Source organism: Haemorhous mexicanus, chromosome 7 (genome assembly GCF_027477595.1).
Source record: "Haemorhous mexicanus isolate bHaeMex1 chromosome 7, bHaeMex1.pri, whole genome shotgun sequence".
Lineage (NCBI taxonomy): Eukaryota > Metazoa > Chordata > Aves > Passeriformes > Fringillidae > Haemorhous > Haemorhous mexicanus.
Genome location: NC_082347.1, coordinates 12521656 through 12537344, shown reverse-complemented (window position 1 = coordinate 12537344; position 15689 = coordinate 12521656). Strand labels below are relative to the sequence as shown.

The window sequence follows — 15689 nt, the reverse complement described above, 5'->3', positions numbered from 1 at the left end:
ATGTTTTGTATGTTTTAGGAAATGCTATTGAATAATGAAGAAAAATAATTCTTTAAGACTTGGATTTTGTTTAAGACAACACACAGACTCCACAGTTCATCTCTTCTCAGTGTTTGCCTACATAGAAATTTTAGCACTGAAGTTATGTGATTTATTTTCTTTTTCCCTGGCATGTAATTGTAAATATATGTGTCTCAATCTTTTGGGCTGTAATTTAGTTATCAGCCTCTGGGCCGAGTGCAGCCTGATGTATTCCTTCCTTACTGGCAGGGACTGTTGATGTAATGGGCCACCAGTGGTAACTGCTCTGCCATCTTCTCCTGAGCAGCATCTTGGGCTGTGTGTATCTGGGGAGAGGTGATGGCTGCTGCCACGTCCATGGCATGGGAGTGGAAGCAGGAGATCCTCTTGAGCTCCAACCTACACCTGAATTACTCTGCTTTTAGGGCAAACATGTTGCTTTCAAGCTGTAACTCTTTGACCTTTCAAACAAAATAAAGCTCTTAAAGCATTATTATTCTAAATGTGAACGTTACTCTCACATTTCCTGCTGTAAAGGGTATTTAATCTCACATTTCCTGCAGTAGGAAGGAATTTAGTATTTTTCAGCCAGACTTTCATCCTGAGCTGATAGTAATCCAGATCTACACAGAATGCTTTGTTTCAGCAAAAAGCAATTAACTGCTGCTTTTGAGCATGGGGGTGGACGAATCTTAAGTCTTAAATGCAGTGTGAGCACAGTGCTATGCACACTCCCACAGAACACCTTGAAATTTGTCCTTCAGTCTATGCAGTGGAGTTCAAGTAGAAATCAATCTTGGTTTGGCTAGACTGGATGTTCCCAGGGGTTGGGATAGAGACTGGGGGCCCTGTAGGGAGTAGCTACATAGGATGGGTATAATGTGTGATGGGGACTGTCCAGCACAGCAGTGGTTGTGCAACTCCCATTCCTACTGTGACTCCCAGGCATGTGTGCTGCATCTTTATTTGTGTATATATCCTTTCAAACTTCTCAATGTTTTCTGTGTGTAACTTGAGTAAAACTTTCCATCTTGGCAAGTAGTTTTGGAATGAAGGGCCCATTGTATAAATCCCTTACGTCCTCCCCGAATGAGGCAGTGCTCCACAGGAGCTCCAGCTCAACCGTGCAGTTTGGTTAGGGGCACAATGTTATTTTATGGCACATACTTGACTTTTTTTCCTCCTTTGAAAAACAAAATTCTGTATCCAAAAGCTGCACTGGAAAATAGGGCTAAATGTTCCTAGCTTGGATCTAGTCCTCTATCTACAGTGGAATAAGAAATATAGCCTTGTAATGTGAATTCTTGGTATGTTAGTTGTTATAATCTTAATTGCATTATTCTATACAATTTCCAAATGTCTTTTTGTAGTATATCACATGATGAATGAATTTGCTGGGCAGCTGTTAAACAAGTGTGTCTTTCTATACTTGTGCTGCTGGCAAAAACCAGCTTCTGTCACTATTTGAAGTAGATTCTGTTTCACAATTCTCACTCTTGGTGAGTGAAATTGTGCTGAATTTGTTTGAATTCTGCTGAGAACCAACTAGATCCATTTTACATACTCACCAGTGTTCAGTGACTGAGACTTGAGTCCTGTTCAACCTCTTCAAGCATTGGACACAGTCTGATGAACACTCTTGTATGTTATAGCAGGGTAATATATTTACTGTAAGATGTTACTTGTCAAAAGAAGCAGTTCTTTCTGCAGTTCTCTTCTCCATGTCCTAGCAGTTCTCTGATAAAGTTCTCAGGCATAGCTGGTTCCTGATGTAGTTTATTTGAAATGCTTTTCAGTGCAAGAAGTGGAGTAGTGGAAGTGCAGGATTTTTCCTGCCTTAGGAGGGACTTTAGGAGACCTGCCTCAAATGAGCCATTTTGGGGAATAAATTTGACTTTGGGATTTTTACAGTCTTTAATTCAGACACTGTGCAGTGTTCATAGTGCATTTTAACTCAAAGGCAAGCTGTACTTCAGTTTGTGAGAACTGAGTCATCCTACACATATGTAGGAAGAGATAGAATAAGTTAAGGCTTCTACTTCTCTCACAAGAAACCTTTTCTTTTTTATTGATTGGTGACAATGTATGAATGGTTGGGTAAGAATTATAATAGGCTTGTCATGCTTGAGTAGAATACTGTCCACTGTTTTAATTTTTTCTGCTGTACTAATAACTAGTCATTAGAAAATCAATACTAGGTTTCAGCCAGTTTTCCCCCTGCACTTTGGTACCCACACAAACTTAAGGAGCTTTAATTCAACTGTGTCTTCACTTTACATGGCTATTTTTAATGTGGACTAATTCAGTGTGCTGGTCTACCAATTGCAAAAACAGTTGTTGTCATAAGAGTGGGAACAAATGGCTGTGGCCAGCAGTGCCAGAATTGCCTTCTGCTGGTGCTGTTGCAGAGAAAGGTGTGTGGAATTGTACCCAGGTTTCTGCTCCTGCTAGCTAACATGCTGGTCAAATGAAGAATTTTACTTAAAAGCTTCATTTATAAGAATGAAACAAAGTCTTTAACACTTGCTTGAAGTGGAATTCATGCACAGGCTTGTCAATCTTTTCCTGAAATGGTTATTTTTTGCCTTATGCCAGAGATGGAAGAATTAAATGTTATTTTAACATGACTTTGAGTGCTTGTTCTCATGGTCTTACTCTTTTAGTTGCTTATGCAATAAATTAATCTTTAATGCTTTAATAATAACATCATCTGATGTAAGATGAAAGAGCTGCTGGATGACCTTTTTTTCCAACAGGGAAACTTCCATATGTTCCATATGGAAAAAAAGGGAAGACAACTGGAGAAGGAATACTTAATGTTCATATGTGATTAACTATTCTCCTGTGTAGCATTAGATTTTGTGTTGGTATTATGTCAGTAAAGCTGTATTAGTGAGAGGACCTGCTAGCCTGGAGTCCAGGCAGGAACTCTTTGGTTTGTGGTTTCAAGTTTCTGTCAACTGGAGCTGCTTTTATAGTGCTGCCAGTTTCTCAATTATTTGAGTTAATGTTGCAGAGTGTATTTTTAACATTTTTCTCCTTAACCTTATTCAAATTTGTGGAGGATAAAATATAAAGTAGCAGAAAACTATCTTCGACCATACTCTTTAAAGTGGAAGTGTTACTGTCATGCTACCTTGAACTGCTGTGTTTGAAGTGAACATTTCTGATGTGTGTTTCTTTTAAACACTTACCCTCAGTCTTTACTTGCTCAGATGAAAGGAGTGAAATGCAGCATTTGTAATTAAGCTCCCAGCTTGTGTAACTTTGTCATCTGGGAGCAATGCACAGTTAAGCGTGGGTAAAAGCAATACCTAAATCAAGTGTAAAGCAACTGCATGTGTATGTTCAATAGGCTTTGTTGTGCAGCAAGGTAGCACGGGCTTAAACATCTTAACCCAAGCTGAGCAGCAAAGTTAAACCTCTGCCTGGTTTCCAAAGATACTGTTGTTGTATTTCAGAGCCAAGGTGCAATAACTGAGAAACTGAGAAGTTTCAGCATGCATGATTTGACTACTATACAAGGAGATGAGCCTGTTGGACAGAGACCTTATCAGACATTGCCAGAAGCTAAAAAGAAAACCAGAGCCTCTACAAGTGAATCTTCTGGTATGTATCTTTTTTTCTTCCCTACCTAAAAGAACAATTCACCCAAAGCAAAAGTGGAATGGCAGAAATACATTGCCCCCGTTTCTAAATGGAAAAGGCCTCAAAGAATTCCAGTACATTTAAACAGAGTACATTCAAGCAAAGTAAATTATGACAGTTAAGAAATCCTTCCTGAATTACTTTCTTCTCACAGCCAGTCAGTAATCATACTCTATTCATTACTCCTGTCCTTGCCAATTGGCAACAAGAATTTATTACCAAAGTAAAACTTAATTGGAAGTCAAACGTTATGTGATTAAGTGGAGTTTCTGTGACAAATGTACAAGAAGTTAAATGTGAAAACATATGGAAGCTTGGTAAATAGAAGAGAAAATTAATAGAAATTAATTTACCAGGCTTGTAATGATAGATCAAAATGTAAAATTGTTTATGGTGATAGGAATAATAAAGGCATCAAGTTTTCATAATGGACCGATGCCCATCAGCCCTTAGAAGATGGTGTGTGGTCACCAATATATGGTTTTGTTCAGAAAGACTTGTTTCATGGTACATGAAGACTATTGTTTCATATTACATGTACTGTTATTGTCATCATCACTTTGCTCTTGAGCTTGTCATGTTTGAAGGAAGGTTTTGCTGGAAGTCTGGTAACTACACCTTTTTAAATGGCAAGGCTACAATGTCAAGGAGCTGAAATTTCCCACAAAAGAAGTAGATCTGGGCTATTTATTTTCACCTAAGCCTGTCATTCCTTCTTACCCCTCTGTTTTGGGGAGGGGTAGTGTGTGTGGGGTCCAAGGGATTCCATGGATAGTGTGGTAGCCCATGATGTTTGTAAGGAATAGATGGCCAGCTGAAGGGACCTGAGCTGAATTGTACATTGTTTCCAGAAGGTATCCTGTACAGGGCAGTGTGAACTGGAGCTTCTAGCTGGAGAGAAAGCCAAGAATTCATGAAGAGCTGCACTAGAGATGATGTCACTGCAGCTGTTGTGCAGGGTCTGTTCCTCAGTAAGAGAGCATTACTTACCTATCTGAAATAGTTTGAAAATGCTCTGAATTTAAGTTTTTTTAAGAAATGCTTCAGTTTATACTATATAAATAATCACTGATTGTGAGATTCAATCTCAAATGTCAAAAAGCTTTCTTACAGCTAGTTGAATTTAATTGATTGTTTCTGCTCCTGGTCGAATATCTAGCATACACCTCCCATGTTTTCTTTGAATTTTCTGCAGCATTAGGAACTTAAAAAAGATCAAAAGTACGCATAGATTTAGGAACACTGTGTAGCAATATTCTGCTGTGCTTAGCAGGATCTTATTTTTTGTGGTCTGAGCTGGGCGTTCTCTGCAAATTGGTTGAAAAGGCCTAATTGTAGGACATGGATCATAGGATGGTGCTGGGCTGGCAGTGAAAAAGGGAATGCTGTGAGGGGATGCTGATGCATCACGTGTTTCAAATAGAGATAAGAAGTATTGGTGTCACTGCAAACACTGCTAGTCTGAAACAGAGAAACAGATGTGATTGAAATCTTTTGTGTTGAAAAGGATGAATTGAAACTGTACTGGAAGCAGAGATGTGTTGCCTCTAAAATGGCAGAAGAGAAGGACTGAATGTCTGCCTCAAGTAGTGTGGAATAGATTATGTGACTCTAATTTCTAGGGAAAAAAACTGAGGAAAAATTAGCTAAGCCTAAATAAAACATTGGCTTAGGATGAAATGTACACAGGTCATTAATAAAGTTTGGTTTGGAGTCCAAAAGGTGTTCCTGAGTGTTACAGCCTGTAGATTCTGGGATAAAAGGAGAGTTTGGCAGAGGAAGGAAGCAGAGTGGGTTTGGGAGCTTTGTGATAGATCTGTGATGGGGATTTGGGGCTGTGGAACCCCAAGGAGCTTTTCAGGGTGGGTTTTTAAGCAGTTTGTGCCCTCTAGTGAGAATCTTAGGTAATAATCTTGGTCCTGGTTTTGCAGGATGTTAACAACCCTTAAGAATACTTGGGTGTGTTACCGATCTGAAAGGAGCTTTGGTATTAAAAATGCAGGAGGATGAGAGTATGAAGAAGGATCCTATGAATGAGAGTCATGGAGTGGTTTGTGTTAGAAGGGACCTTTAAAGGTTAATGTAAGTGTGACCTCCCTCTCACGTGGATTGTGTCCAAAAATCTCGAGTACTACATAAGATGACCACTAAGGTTTTTACAGTTCAGTGTAAAGCAGAAGATGTCAGCAGACTTGTGGTTTCAGTTTTGACAACTGAAGCATCACTGCATTTCATACCTGTGGAACCAAGTGGCAGGATTGGAAGTACCAAACTTGTGGCAGAGTTGATGTTTCTGTTTTGAAATAAGCAGATCATTTTAAAAGGATAAATCACATGTGGTAAAGATGAAAATCATGGCTTTCTTAGAAATCCAAAAGTTACAGCTAATTTTTTTTTTTTTTTTCTAATATAAAGGTTACAAAACTCCACTGGAAAAAAATCCTGGAGATGATAAAACAGATGAAGAGATGGAGGGGACACATTCAGAAGATGAAATGTTTGCTCAGAGAGGCCTTCGAAGAACTCAGAGTATGAAATCTGTGAAAACTATTAAAGGCCGTAAAGAGGTAAGTGTAATCCTGGTTGACTTTTTTCTTCAGTGTATATTGGCATTTTTTAGAGTGCAGAAATTGATTTTTATTTTTAATCCTGGAGAAGTTGTCAGCAATAATTGGGTTCTAGAATGCTAAATGGGGAAGGAAGTATGTGATAACAATACCTAGGTTTGGAGCTTTTGTAGTTTGGAGTGTTTAGGGGAAATACATGAATGAAGTAAACTAAGCAAGGAGCAAGGGAGAGGAGATGAAACAGACTCTGTGCTTGCAATGCTAATTCTGACACCATCGAGCCCAGTTTCAGGAACTGCTCACCGTGGAAGGGTTATGGATAGCAATATTAAAATTTGCATGTTGTGCACACTTTAACATCTCCTGTTTAATAGATAAGGAATAGGCAGATTTTTTTAGTTCCCATAAACACATGGCCTGACTCTCTGTGATCTACAAAGAGAAGATCCTGGTTAGTATTCAATGCACTTTGTATGGGCATGCATCACAAAATTTAAAGATACTTCTGGATAAATCTCTGTGGAGTATCATAGAAGCTTTTGGGTCATTGCAGGAAAACAGATGATACTTATTCTTCTTGCCCAATTCTGTTGAAACTTTATCTCATTTAGTCATAGGCAGATTCTCTTAGTGAAACTGGAGTGTCCAAAGCACACTGAAAGACATTTGCAAAATAAGATTAGTGGGCAGGTGAATCATATTTCTGCTTGGTGTGACTCAACTCGTTGTTATAATTTTATTTTTCCCCTCAGATACGATATGGATCACTGAAATACAGAGTAAAGAAGAGACCTGCTGTATACTTTTGAGTGTACTGCACAATGCCTGCAAGAGAAACTGCTGTACTATAATAACTTGAATTCAAGTGTTAAAGATCTGTGTACAATTCCTAAAATGGGTCTGTATGAACAGATATGGTAGGACTTGTTTTTGTGAACCCAAGTGATCAGATAAAGTATTACTCTGTTTTTCTATAGTTGTTTAGATTTAAATCTGGACAAGTTATAGCATGAATTTCAGCACTCCTTAAATAGGAGTTAAATGAGGAATAGGAAATACTCTTTGCCAGAGGTATTGAACAGATTGAAATTATTGCAACTCCAGTTAAATTAGCAGAAGATTCAAGTATCTAGAGCTTGTGAGAATTGAACCATTGTGTCCCCAAGTTTACATTGAAAGATAGATAGATATACTTGAAATATTTTTCTGAACTACAATTCCTGAAAAGGCCTTTGTGTAATTTTTAAATGTACAGTTTAAAGGACAGTGGATGATGGTGGGAAAGAAAAAGGAAAGGTGAGGTAGGTAGGATACAACCTTAACATCATCATCTTGCATCATATTGCCAAGCTTAGCAAACTAGGGGTACATATAGCACTTTATGCAAAACTGTATAGTTTTGCACACTCTTAATGATTTACAACTGCACATGTCATTTTAGTGACTTGCTAGATAGGTTAGAGTTACATTTTGAATGCCAGCAATTCTTGTATTTTATGATCTTTTTAAAATTTATCTTGATTCCTTAAGTACACTTAGGATGCTGTAGATATTTGCTACTAACAATATTATCAGGTGCCTTTCTGTGTATTATAGGGCTGTGTGGGTTTTGTCTGTGTGTGTGTTTTTTGGGGGGGGTTTGGGGGATTTTTGTTTGTGGGGTTGTTTTGTTTGTGTCTGTCTTCCTCCATCTAAAGAGATGTAACATGATTTAAATCAGTTTTTGGTTAAAATTGTGGTAAGTAAAGCTTGTAGCAATTCCAGTCATATGCCTCAGGGATCTGATCAGCCCATGAGCTGCGTGTTAAAGTCATGCTACCATAAAGGTGTGTATGATAGCTTAGTCAGGCCCTGGTTTAGTTTTACTCTACACTGCTTTAAGAACAAATATATTTATATATATATATGTACTTCAGAACGTGTATGAGTGTATATTTCATACCATATGTGAATTCTAAAATGGCCTGTGTAGTACTTTCTTTTATTACTCAAGTTATTACTAAAATATTTGCATATAAATAGCTTCTTCTAAAAGTCTAGTTGATTTAGTCAGTCATTTTATAACGTAGAATCCCATGGCATATCTGCACAGAGATTAATTTTGAAATGTCTTTCAACGCAATAACTTGTCAAAATTACTTTTTTAGGTCACCTTTGGTACTATTTTCTGCAGTTCTGAGAATTAGGCTGACTTTAGTTTGCTGTGTAACTATATTTCTACTGTGGATTCAGGGAGAAACCACCCACCTCTTGCAGATAGTATTTTATTATGTATCTTTGGAACAGACCTTGTTACTTCCCTCAGAGAGGAAATGGCCTGGATTCCTCTTATCCTGGGATCTCTGACTTCAATCCTTAGGCCTTTCCCCAGGCAAGTCTCCAGCAGAGATTTTAAATATTTTCCTGAGGCTTGGGCCTGCTGCAGTTCTTTTTCTGTTACAGCCATAGCGATTCACTGCTGGTCTGCAGCATAGACTGGCATTCAAAGCAGTCTTCTGCACACTTCAGCCAGGGTTTGAATTCTGTGGGCACAAATGCAGCTGGTCTGTGTTGGTCTTGTTCCTCCCTGGCTGTGGAAGTGTCTGCAAGCCCTGTGCAAAGCTGTGCTCAAATACAACAGCATTTCAGCATCTCTGAGGAACCTCAGTGCTTTAGGGAGAAGTCCCAGCAGGCCAATGTGATTAAAAGGCTAAAACCTGTAATACTTAACTCAGAAATACAGATACCAGAAGACAGGAAGGCTGCTCTCTCCCAGATGAGTACAGTGCAAAAATCCCATCCCCTAACCAAAACTGTACCTTGTCATCCAGCTTTTCTAAGGAGCTGTGGGCAAGGAGTGATCACAAAAGCAACCTCTGGAGTGTGGGACTTCTGCCCCAGGAATGTTTGTGCCTCTCCTCTGTTTCCCTGAGGCTTGTCTGTGTATAAGACACTAAGGAACCCTAAGCTCTTGTATTTGCATCTCACCCCTCTCTGAATAGTAGACTAACCTGGGCCTGGGATGGAATCTCTAACTCTTACTGTAGAGTTGAGCACTTGCTGACACATTTTGTTGTAACTAATCATGCTTGTTTTACCAGCAAGCATAGCAAAAAAAGGATCATCTTTGTACAAATCATAATCCTGCAAGTAGTAGAGTAAGCCATTTTTTCAGAATTACAGTTCCTATTACAGGTTCATGTCAATCCTGTTTTTGGGGTTGTGTTTTTAACACATTTCTAGGGCTAGAGATCATTGAAGTGTTTCAGGCTCTACCACACTCCTGTCAGGAAGTTGCTCCATGTGTCTCTATGTACCTGAGGCTGTAACTTCTGGCAGACTTAACTTGCTAACTCAGTAGTGATAAAGGCTAAATAAATCCTCCTCTTCCTGGAACTTGCATGGAATTAGGAAAGCTGGCAGTGCTGTTCATATTCATTACTATTTGCATATAAATGTATTTCTGTTCTTTCAGGTCTTACATGATCAAACCTTCAGTGCGTTCCTAGCTGTTTTCTTCAGTCAAATAGCCAACTATAAAAATATTTACTTGCCAGCCTGATTTTGATCTTTGAATTCATCCTCAAACTGGTTCACTGGATTATCTTCATTTTTTCTTCTTACTGTTCATTATTAGGTGATGCTTGTCAGGGCACAATGGCATGATTAGCTTTCATCCCAGTGAAAAATAGTTCTCTCTCCTTGTGGAGTTTAGTTTACTTTGGTTTTGAAACACTACAATCTTTTAACTTTGGTTGTAGGGAATTTTCAAACTTTTTTTGCCTTAGCAACTGCAGAAGTCATCTGTCTAGCTCTTGCCAGGAAACTTCTTGAAAAAAATGTTAAAAGTCGATGTTTAATATTCTTTGTAGGTTTGGAATGTAAAATGTAGTTGAAGTCAAATTATCTAATCTTCTGAACAAAGTGTTTCCTGAGAACTGACTGCCACCAACAGGATTGCTAATTTGACTGTAGTCAAACAAAGACTTGGGGTTTAAAAGTGCTTTAAAAGAGAATATGTATTTCTGCTTGTATCATATCAAGGTTTCAAGCCTTTCCAAAATATATCTGAACTGACTCAGCTTTCTTAGCAAGAGCCTACTGTACTTGTTAAAATAGCCAGTCTGAGATGAGGATTAAATTGGTGGCCTCAGCTGCAAATGAGTTTAGGCTGGACTTTGATTGCAATGTGATTGCCAATATTGCTAATTCCTTTGGTGTGTGAAAGTACCTGAATAATGTCCAACATACATTTTGCAAACTATAATGAATTTTTAAATAGAAGATAACTTGGTAAAAGAGAATGGTGAAGAAAACGCTGAACACGTTCAATGTGTTGTTCATGACAAAAATGTGTTTTATTTTTGGTGTTACTTTTATTAATGGGAAGTTGGTATTTTTAAGTACTTTTTCTACAAAACTCTATGTGCAAAGGCAATACTTTAACATTTTTCAAGAACTTGTATTTTTAAATGCTACAAACCAGAGAATATACATTTGGACTGAAGATAGTAGCTTTAAAAAAATGCAATGTAAGCTTTAATTTTTATATTGTAATAATAACTTGCTGTCAACTTGTTTACATATTTGTAGGATGGAAACTTCGTTATGCATTGACTTATCTTGATGCTATCTTTAATAAATGCTGCTTTGAGCAAGATGCAGTGGATATTTTATTACCTGAATTACTATTAACAAACTAGTCACTGTGTAATCTGTATTCTGTTACTTATTGTAATTGTTCAAGCACCAAAAACAACCTAGCTGAACTTTGGAGAGACTTGAAAAACTCTTTAAGGTGTGACTAAACTGCCCTTGAGGTTCTGCCATGAAGTCTGAAGCTAATTTAGGCTGAAATGAAATGTACCCTGCTAAAGGCAACTTGAACATGCTATAGTGTCACTCACCTGGTTTGATTAGATGTATGGTTCAGAGTAAATGAAAGTTGAGATGTTCAGTGTCCCAAAAGAGTGTAACTACCTGGCGAACTGCTGGACATCAAACTGATTTTTTTTTTTTTTTTGTATTCCCTAGTCAGAGTTCTGGTAATCCAGAGGAGGAGATGCATGGATGAGTTTGGCCCTTTCCTTTTTCAAACCTCCTGTTGTGTCATTTGTTAACACCCCTAGCAAAACCCAAGCAAAAACCTCAGTAACCACATTTTCTGGGCCTTGTTTGCAAGGCTTCCTGGCTTACTTCCTCAAATAAAAGAATTTCTTGATATGGGTAATTGCGGAGGAAGATTTGAAAAACAGTAGCAATAAATAGTTTTTAAGAATTATGAAAATCCATCCCAGAAGCACAGCCTGACTCTTAAGGGACCTTGAAGTGATTCAGTTTCTGATGTCAGAAAAGTTCATGCAGTACAAGCACGCTGCCAAGAAATTGTGGATGTCAGAAAGCAATGCTGACTCTTTTTCCTTTATTTCTTCTGCTGATATTTAGCAGGTAGTTGGAGCACTCCTGAATGTGGGCTAAAAGCTGCCTTCCTGCTTTTTAAGGTGATGCTGGTAAGACCCTCTCAGGGAATAACTGATTATTCAAAACTAGTGCTGGTGCATATATCTTAGGTTAAAATGTTAAATATTCAGCAGCAGCAATGGTGACATCTGGTGGGGGGGATTTTTTGTTGTTTGGTTTTTTGCTTTTGGTTTTTTTTTTTAAGTTTTGAGGCATTGTGTATTTTCCCCACTAGTATGGGAAATCAAATGGTGGAATATGAGGGGAAATGTAATACGTATTGTAAAATCAGTAGACTTCCAAAATTATTTTCCTCCTTTCTGTACATGTATTCAGGAACAGAATGGGAGCCTGTCTTTTGTCTGCCTGCCTTTGCCAAAGTTCAGCAACAGATTGCTCTGTTTGCATTAGGAAAGGAATTATGAAAGCAGCTGCAGCAGAGACTACAAGGAATTCAAGACGTAGAATTTCACTGCTGTCTGCTGATGTACAGTGACTGCAGGGATGGGGAAGTTAAGAAACTGTTTAGAAAGTTCATTTTTTCCAGGTTGAAACAGTTCCAAGGTAAGCAGCACTTCGACTCTCACTAGCTTTTCCTGTGTACCACACTCATTGTGGCACTCACTGCTTCCTCAGGGTGCTGCACCACCCCAGCCAATCTTCCTACTAATTTTAATAAAAACGAACTAAGAATACAGAGGGAAAGTCATGCTACTGTACTGCCTTAAACAATAGAATCTCTTTGTATGGCTGAGGAGAGAGATTTCTTAAAAAAGCCCCAAAGCAAATCTAAAGCACTGTATAAAGTTAGTGTGATTGTAAACAAATGTTATGCTGGTAAAAATGCAGCCATAATCATGTGTGTTAGTCTTGAAGGAACTGTACTGACAGCCACTCACTGTGCTTTTGTCAATCCCATTTTTGCCAGGTTTAATTAATGATGGCTCATGTCTCTATTCTCGCTAACTTGAAGGGAGTTTCTTGTGCTGTTCATAGGATATGGAGCTTTTAGGTGTTACTCTGCAAGCCTCTGTGTGAAGAGAGCATTTATAGCAGCTCAAATTGATCAGTCAATTGGCAGGACAATCTCCTGGCCTTTGGAGAAGGCTACAGCAGTATAAACCCTCAGTAGAGGCCTGCAATTATCTAGTCTAGATTAAATCTTGATGAAAAACAATGCTTCTTTTAAAATCAGGGTCATGAAAGAAGGAAAGCTGCTCCCTTGTTCAAACCATGATAGAACAACAGCCAAGCTGTTCTGCTCTTCTCTGGGGTGTCTCTTGCAGCTCCCCTTTGAGTGCCAGTTTGCTGGAGAGATATGGCTGTATCCCCAGGTCGTGCCTGGACCAACCTCCTCTCTTGGCAGCCCCTTCTCTCCTTGGCAACATTTTTGTTGGCAAGCTACAATTAATTTTGAAGAATATTTAACAGGCTCCCTTTGTGCAAATAAAGTCGATAGCTGCATTCTTTTAAAAGTTATGTTCTTCAGATGTCACTGTATCAGACTTGCTAAAACACAAACAGGCAGCCACTAAGTAGCAAAAGTACCAGTTTGTAAAAGCAGTCTTTTCTCTTGTTCTGCCCTGCAAGGGCTGCTTCTGTAGAGTTTATTTCCTTTATTTTGTTGATGGAGATTAAACTTAATGGAACTTTAATATTCTCAGTTCTTTCTGGTTTTGCAGAGAGTGTTCTCAAAAAAACTCTGGAGTGGTTCTTATGTTCTGCTTCAGGAACAAATCACTGTACAAGCTGTCTGTGTGCCTTGCCCCATTGGGAAATAGTATTTTTAATCCACTCTCTGATAATTTTCTTCTCTTTGATGATTTGTGATTGTACTGCCTCAGATTAGAGGTTGGATGAGGTAGAAAATATATTTTATAAAGAAACCTATAATTTATTTGTAACTTTTCTTTTATTATAAATGCATGTGCACAATAAGATACTGAAATACCAGTGAGTGGCCCATAACTAGTTCTGAGCATTTTTATGAACCAAGACATTTTGCTGTAATCCCTTTCTGGTTCTCTTGAAGAGTTCAACATGTGTGTGGTGAGGGAAGGCACCAGGGATTACTTATTGCTCAGAAAGCACAGCATTAACTCTCTAAGCACTGCAGTAGTGAATGTACATCGTACTTCTTAGTGAAGAAATTTTAATATCTGCTCATTGAAATAACTGCTGGTTTAGTGGTGAAATAGCTATGCTTTTCACAGGTCCTTGTTTTAATAGCCCAGGGTAAGCTGCCTTACCAAAGCCTGGGAACTGGGGTGCAGGTAATGATGCTTACTGTGTGGAACAATTTTAATTTATTACAATGAAATGTCCAGGAGGAGACATGGTAGAATCTGTTATGGAGGAAAGAATATGACTAGTGTTGGCTTACCTATCAAACTTTGAATAAAACTTTAATGGGATATAAAACAAGAAGTGGGAAATAAGAGAATAATTTTGATAGTTTTTATTATTGGGGGAAGGGCATATTTTTATTAAAGATTTTTTTCTTAATAATGGTACCTAATTGAACAAGAAGCCTACCAATTAAGCCTTGCATCATCCCTGTTTTTTGCTGGAATGGTCATTGGAAATATCACATTTGGCCCTTTGTCAGATAAACTGGGCAGGAAACCAGTGTGTATCTCAGGTGAGATTGTTAAAAGGTTTTCCTTAAGTATTCTACATGGAAAACATCTTTTTCTTGCATGCCCCTGGGCCACCCTACTCAAACACTGCTTGTGGGTCCCTTGCTCTGTCAATGACTAGTGTGAGCATTTCACTGGGAGTGGAGCAGCACTGAAACTGGTTAGTGTCAGTGTGCTGAGCAGACAGAGGCCGTGGAGTATTAGTGGGAGGTGAAAAACCTCGTTTTGCCATGGCTGTCTCTATTGGAGCACAGTATTCCAAACACTACCTAACAATATTGTTCAAATAAAAAATATTTTGCCTTTTTTTCACGGGCTAGGGGAGACCACTTTACCTAAGCATCTTCAGAAGTGGGTGTTTTGTTTTCCAGCTGCATTTGCAAATGCTGTCTCAAGGAATTGCTAGGAGTCATCTTCTTCTTCCTCCTCCTTTCTTTGTAAGTGGTTCACATGCATTATAATGATAAGAAAAAATATACAGTAATTAAGTTTTTCTTGTCATAGTTTGAGTGAGCGGCAAAAATGAGGATGACATTTTTCTTTATGGGTTTGTGAACCAAGCAAGATTAAAACTATGTTGTACAGGAAGAAGGGTTGTTAAATGAAGCAGAAAGTCAGGGTTACCCAAAAGACAAGCTTGTGTTTCTGAGTGCTGTTACAGCTGTGGTGGCCAGCTGTGTGCCAGCTGCCCAAGAAAACTTGATTACAAATCTGCTTGGGGAAGGGAAGGGAAGGAAGGCCTGCCAGAGGCTGCGAGCTGGAGCATCTGCCAGTAGCACTGCCTCTTGCCAAGGCAGGGTTTCAGCACTCCAGAACTTCTGGACGTGATCCTAGAGGGATTTTAGAGTTTCTTTCCATGAGATGCATGCAAAGGGAAATAAGTGGGAGCACTTGAAATTACCTTTTTAGCATTTTCTGCTATGGATCTGCTTGCTTTTGAAGTTCCTTGTGCCTGTTCCTAGTGCTGGGTGCTTCTGTTTTGGATTCCTACACTGGCACTATCATAATAATGATTATAAACTCCTTCAGTACATAAGGAGTTAAGTGCTAGCTTTGTCTGGCCTGTTATCTTAGAGAATGTTCTTTAAAAAGCAAAAGTTACACGCCTCATATGTTCCTGATGAATAGTTAAAGCTGCAGAAGAAGTAAAAGAATTAGTGTTTTAGGTTGCCTGCACACTAATACACGGAATGTCTGGCATACAGCACAGATTGAACAAAACTCTTCTGATTTAGTTTTTTTAGATAGATCTGCTCTTGAAAGAAGTTCTGTTAAAGACTACACTAAAAAACCCACCTTTCTTCGGGTAGTCAAAGAATACAAAGCCTGAGGGCATCATAAAGAAGTTCTGCATTATCTATTTTCCACTATGGTG

The 15689-nt window shown here is 38.6% G+C and overlaps 1 protein-coding gene across 1 annotated transcript in view; it reads left to right on the top strand.

Moving 5' to 3' along the window:
* REEP3 (receptor accessory protein 3) overlaps nucleotides 1–10875 on the top strand; it is a 36773-nt gene extending 25898 nt beyond the window's left edge. The window contains exons 6-8 of the mRNA XM_059851106.1: nucleotides 3483–3630; nucleotides 6085–6236; nucleotides 6989–10875. Of these exons, the coding sequence (XP_059707089.1) occupies nucleotides 3483–3630; nucleotides 6085–6236; nucleotides 6989–7045 (357 nt within the window). The 3' untranslated portion in view covers nucleotides 7046–10875. The remainder of the gene's footprint in view (nucleotides 1–3482; nucleotides 3631–6084; nucleotides 6237–6988) is intronic.
* The last annotated feature ends 4814 nt before the right edge of the window (nucleotides 10876–15689 follow it).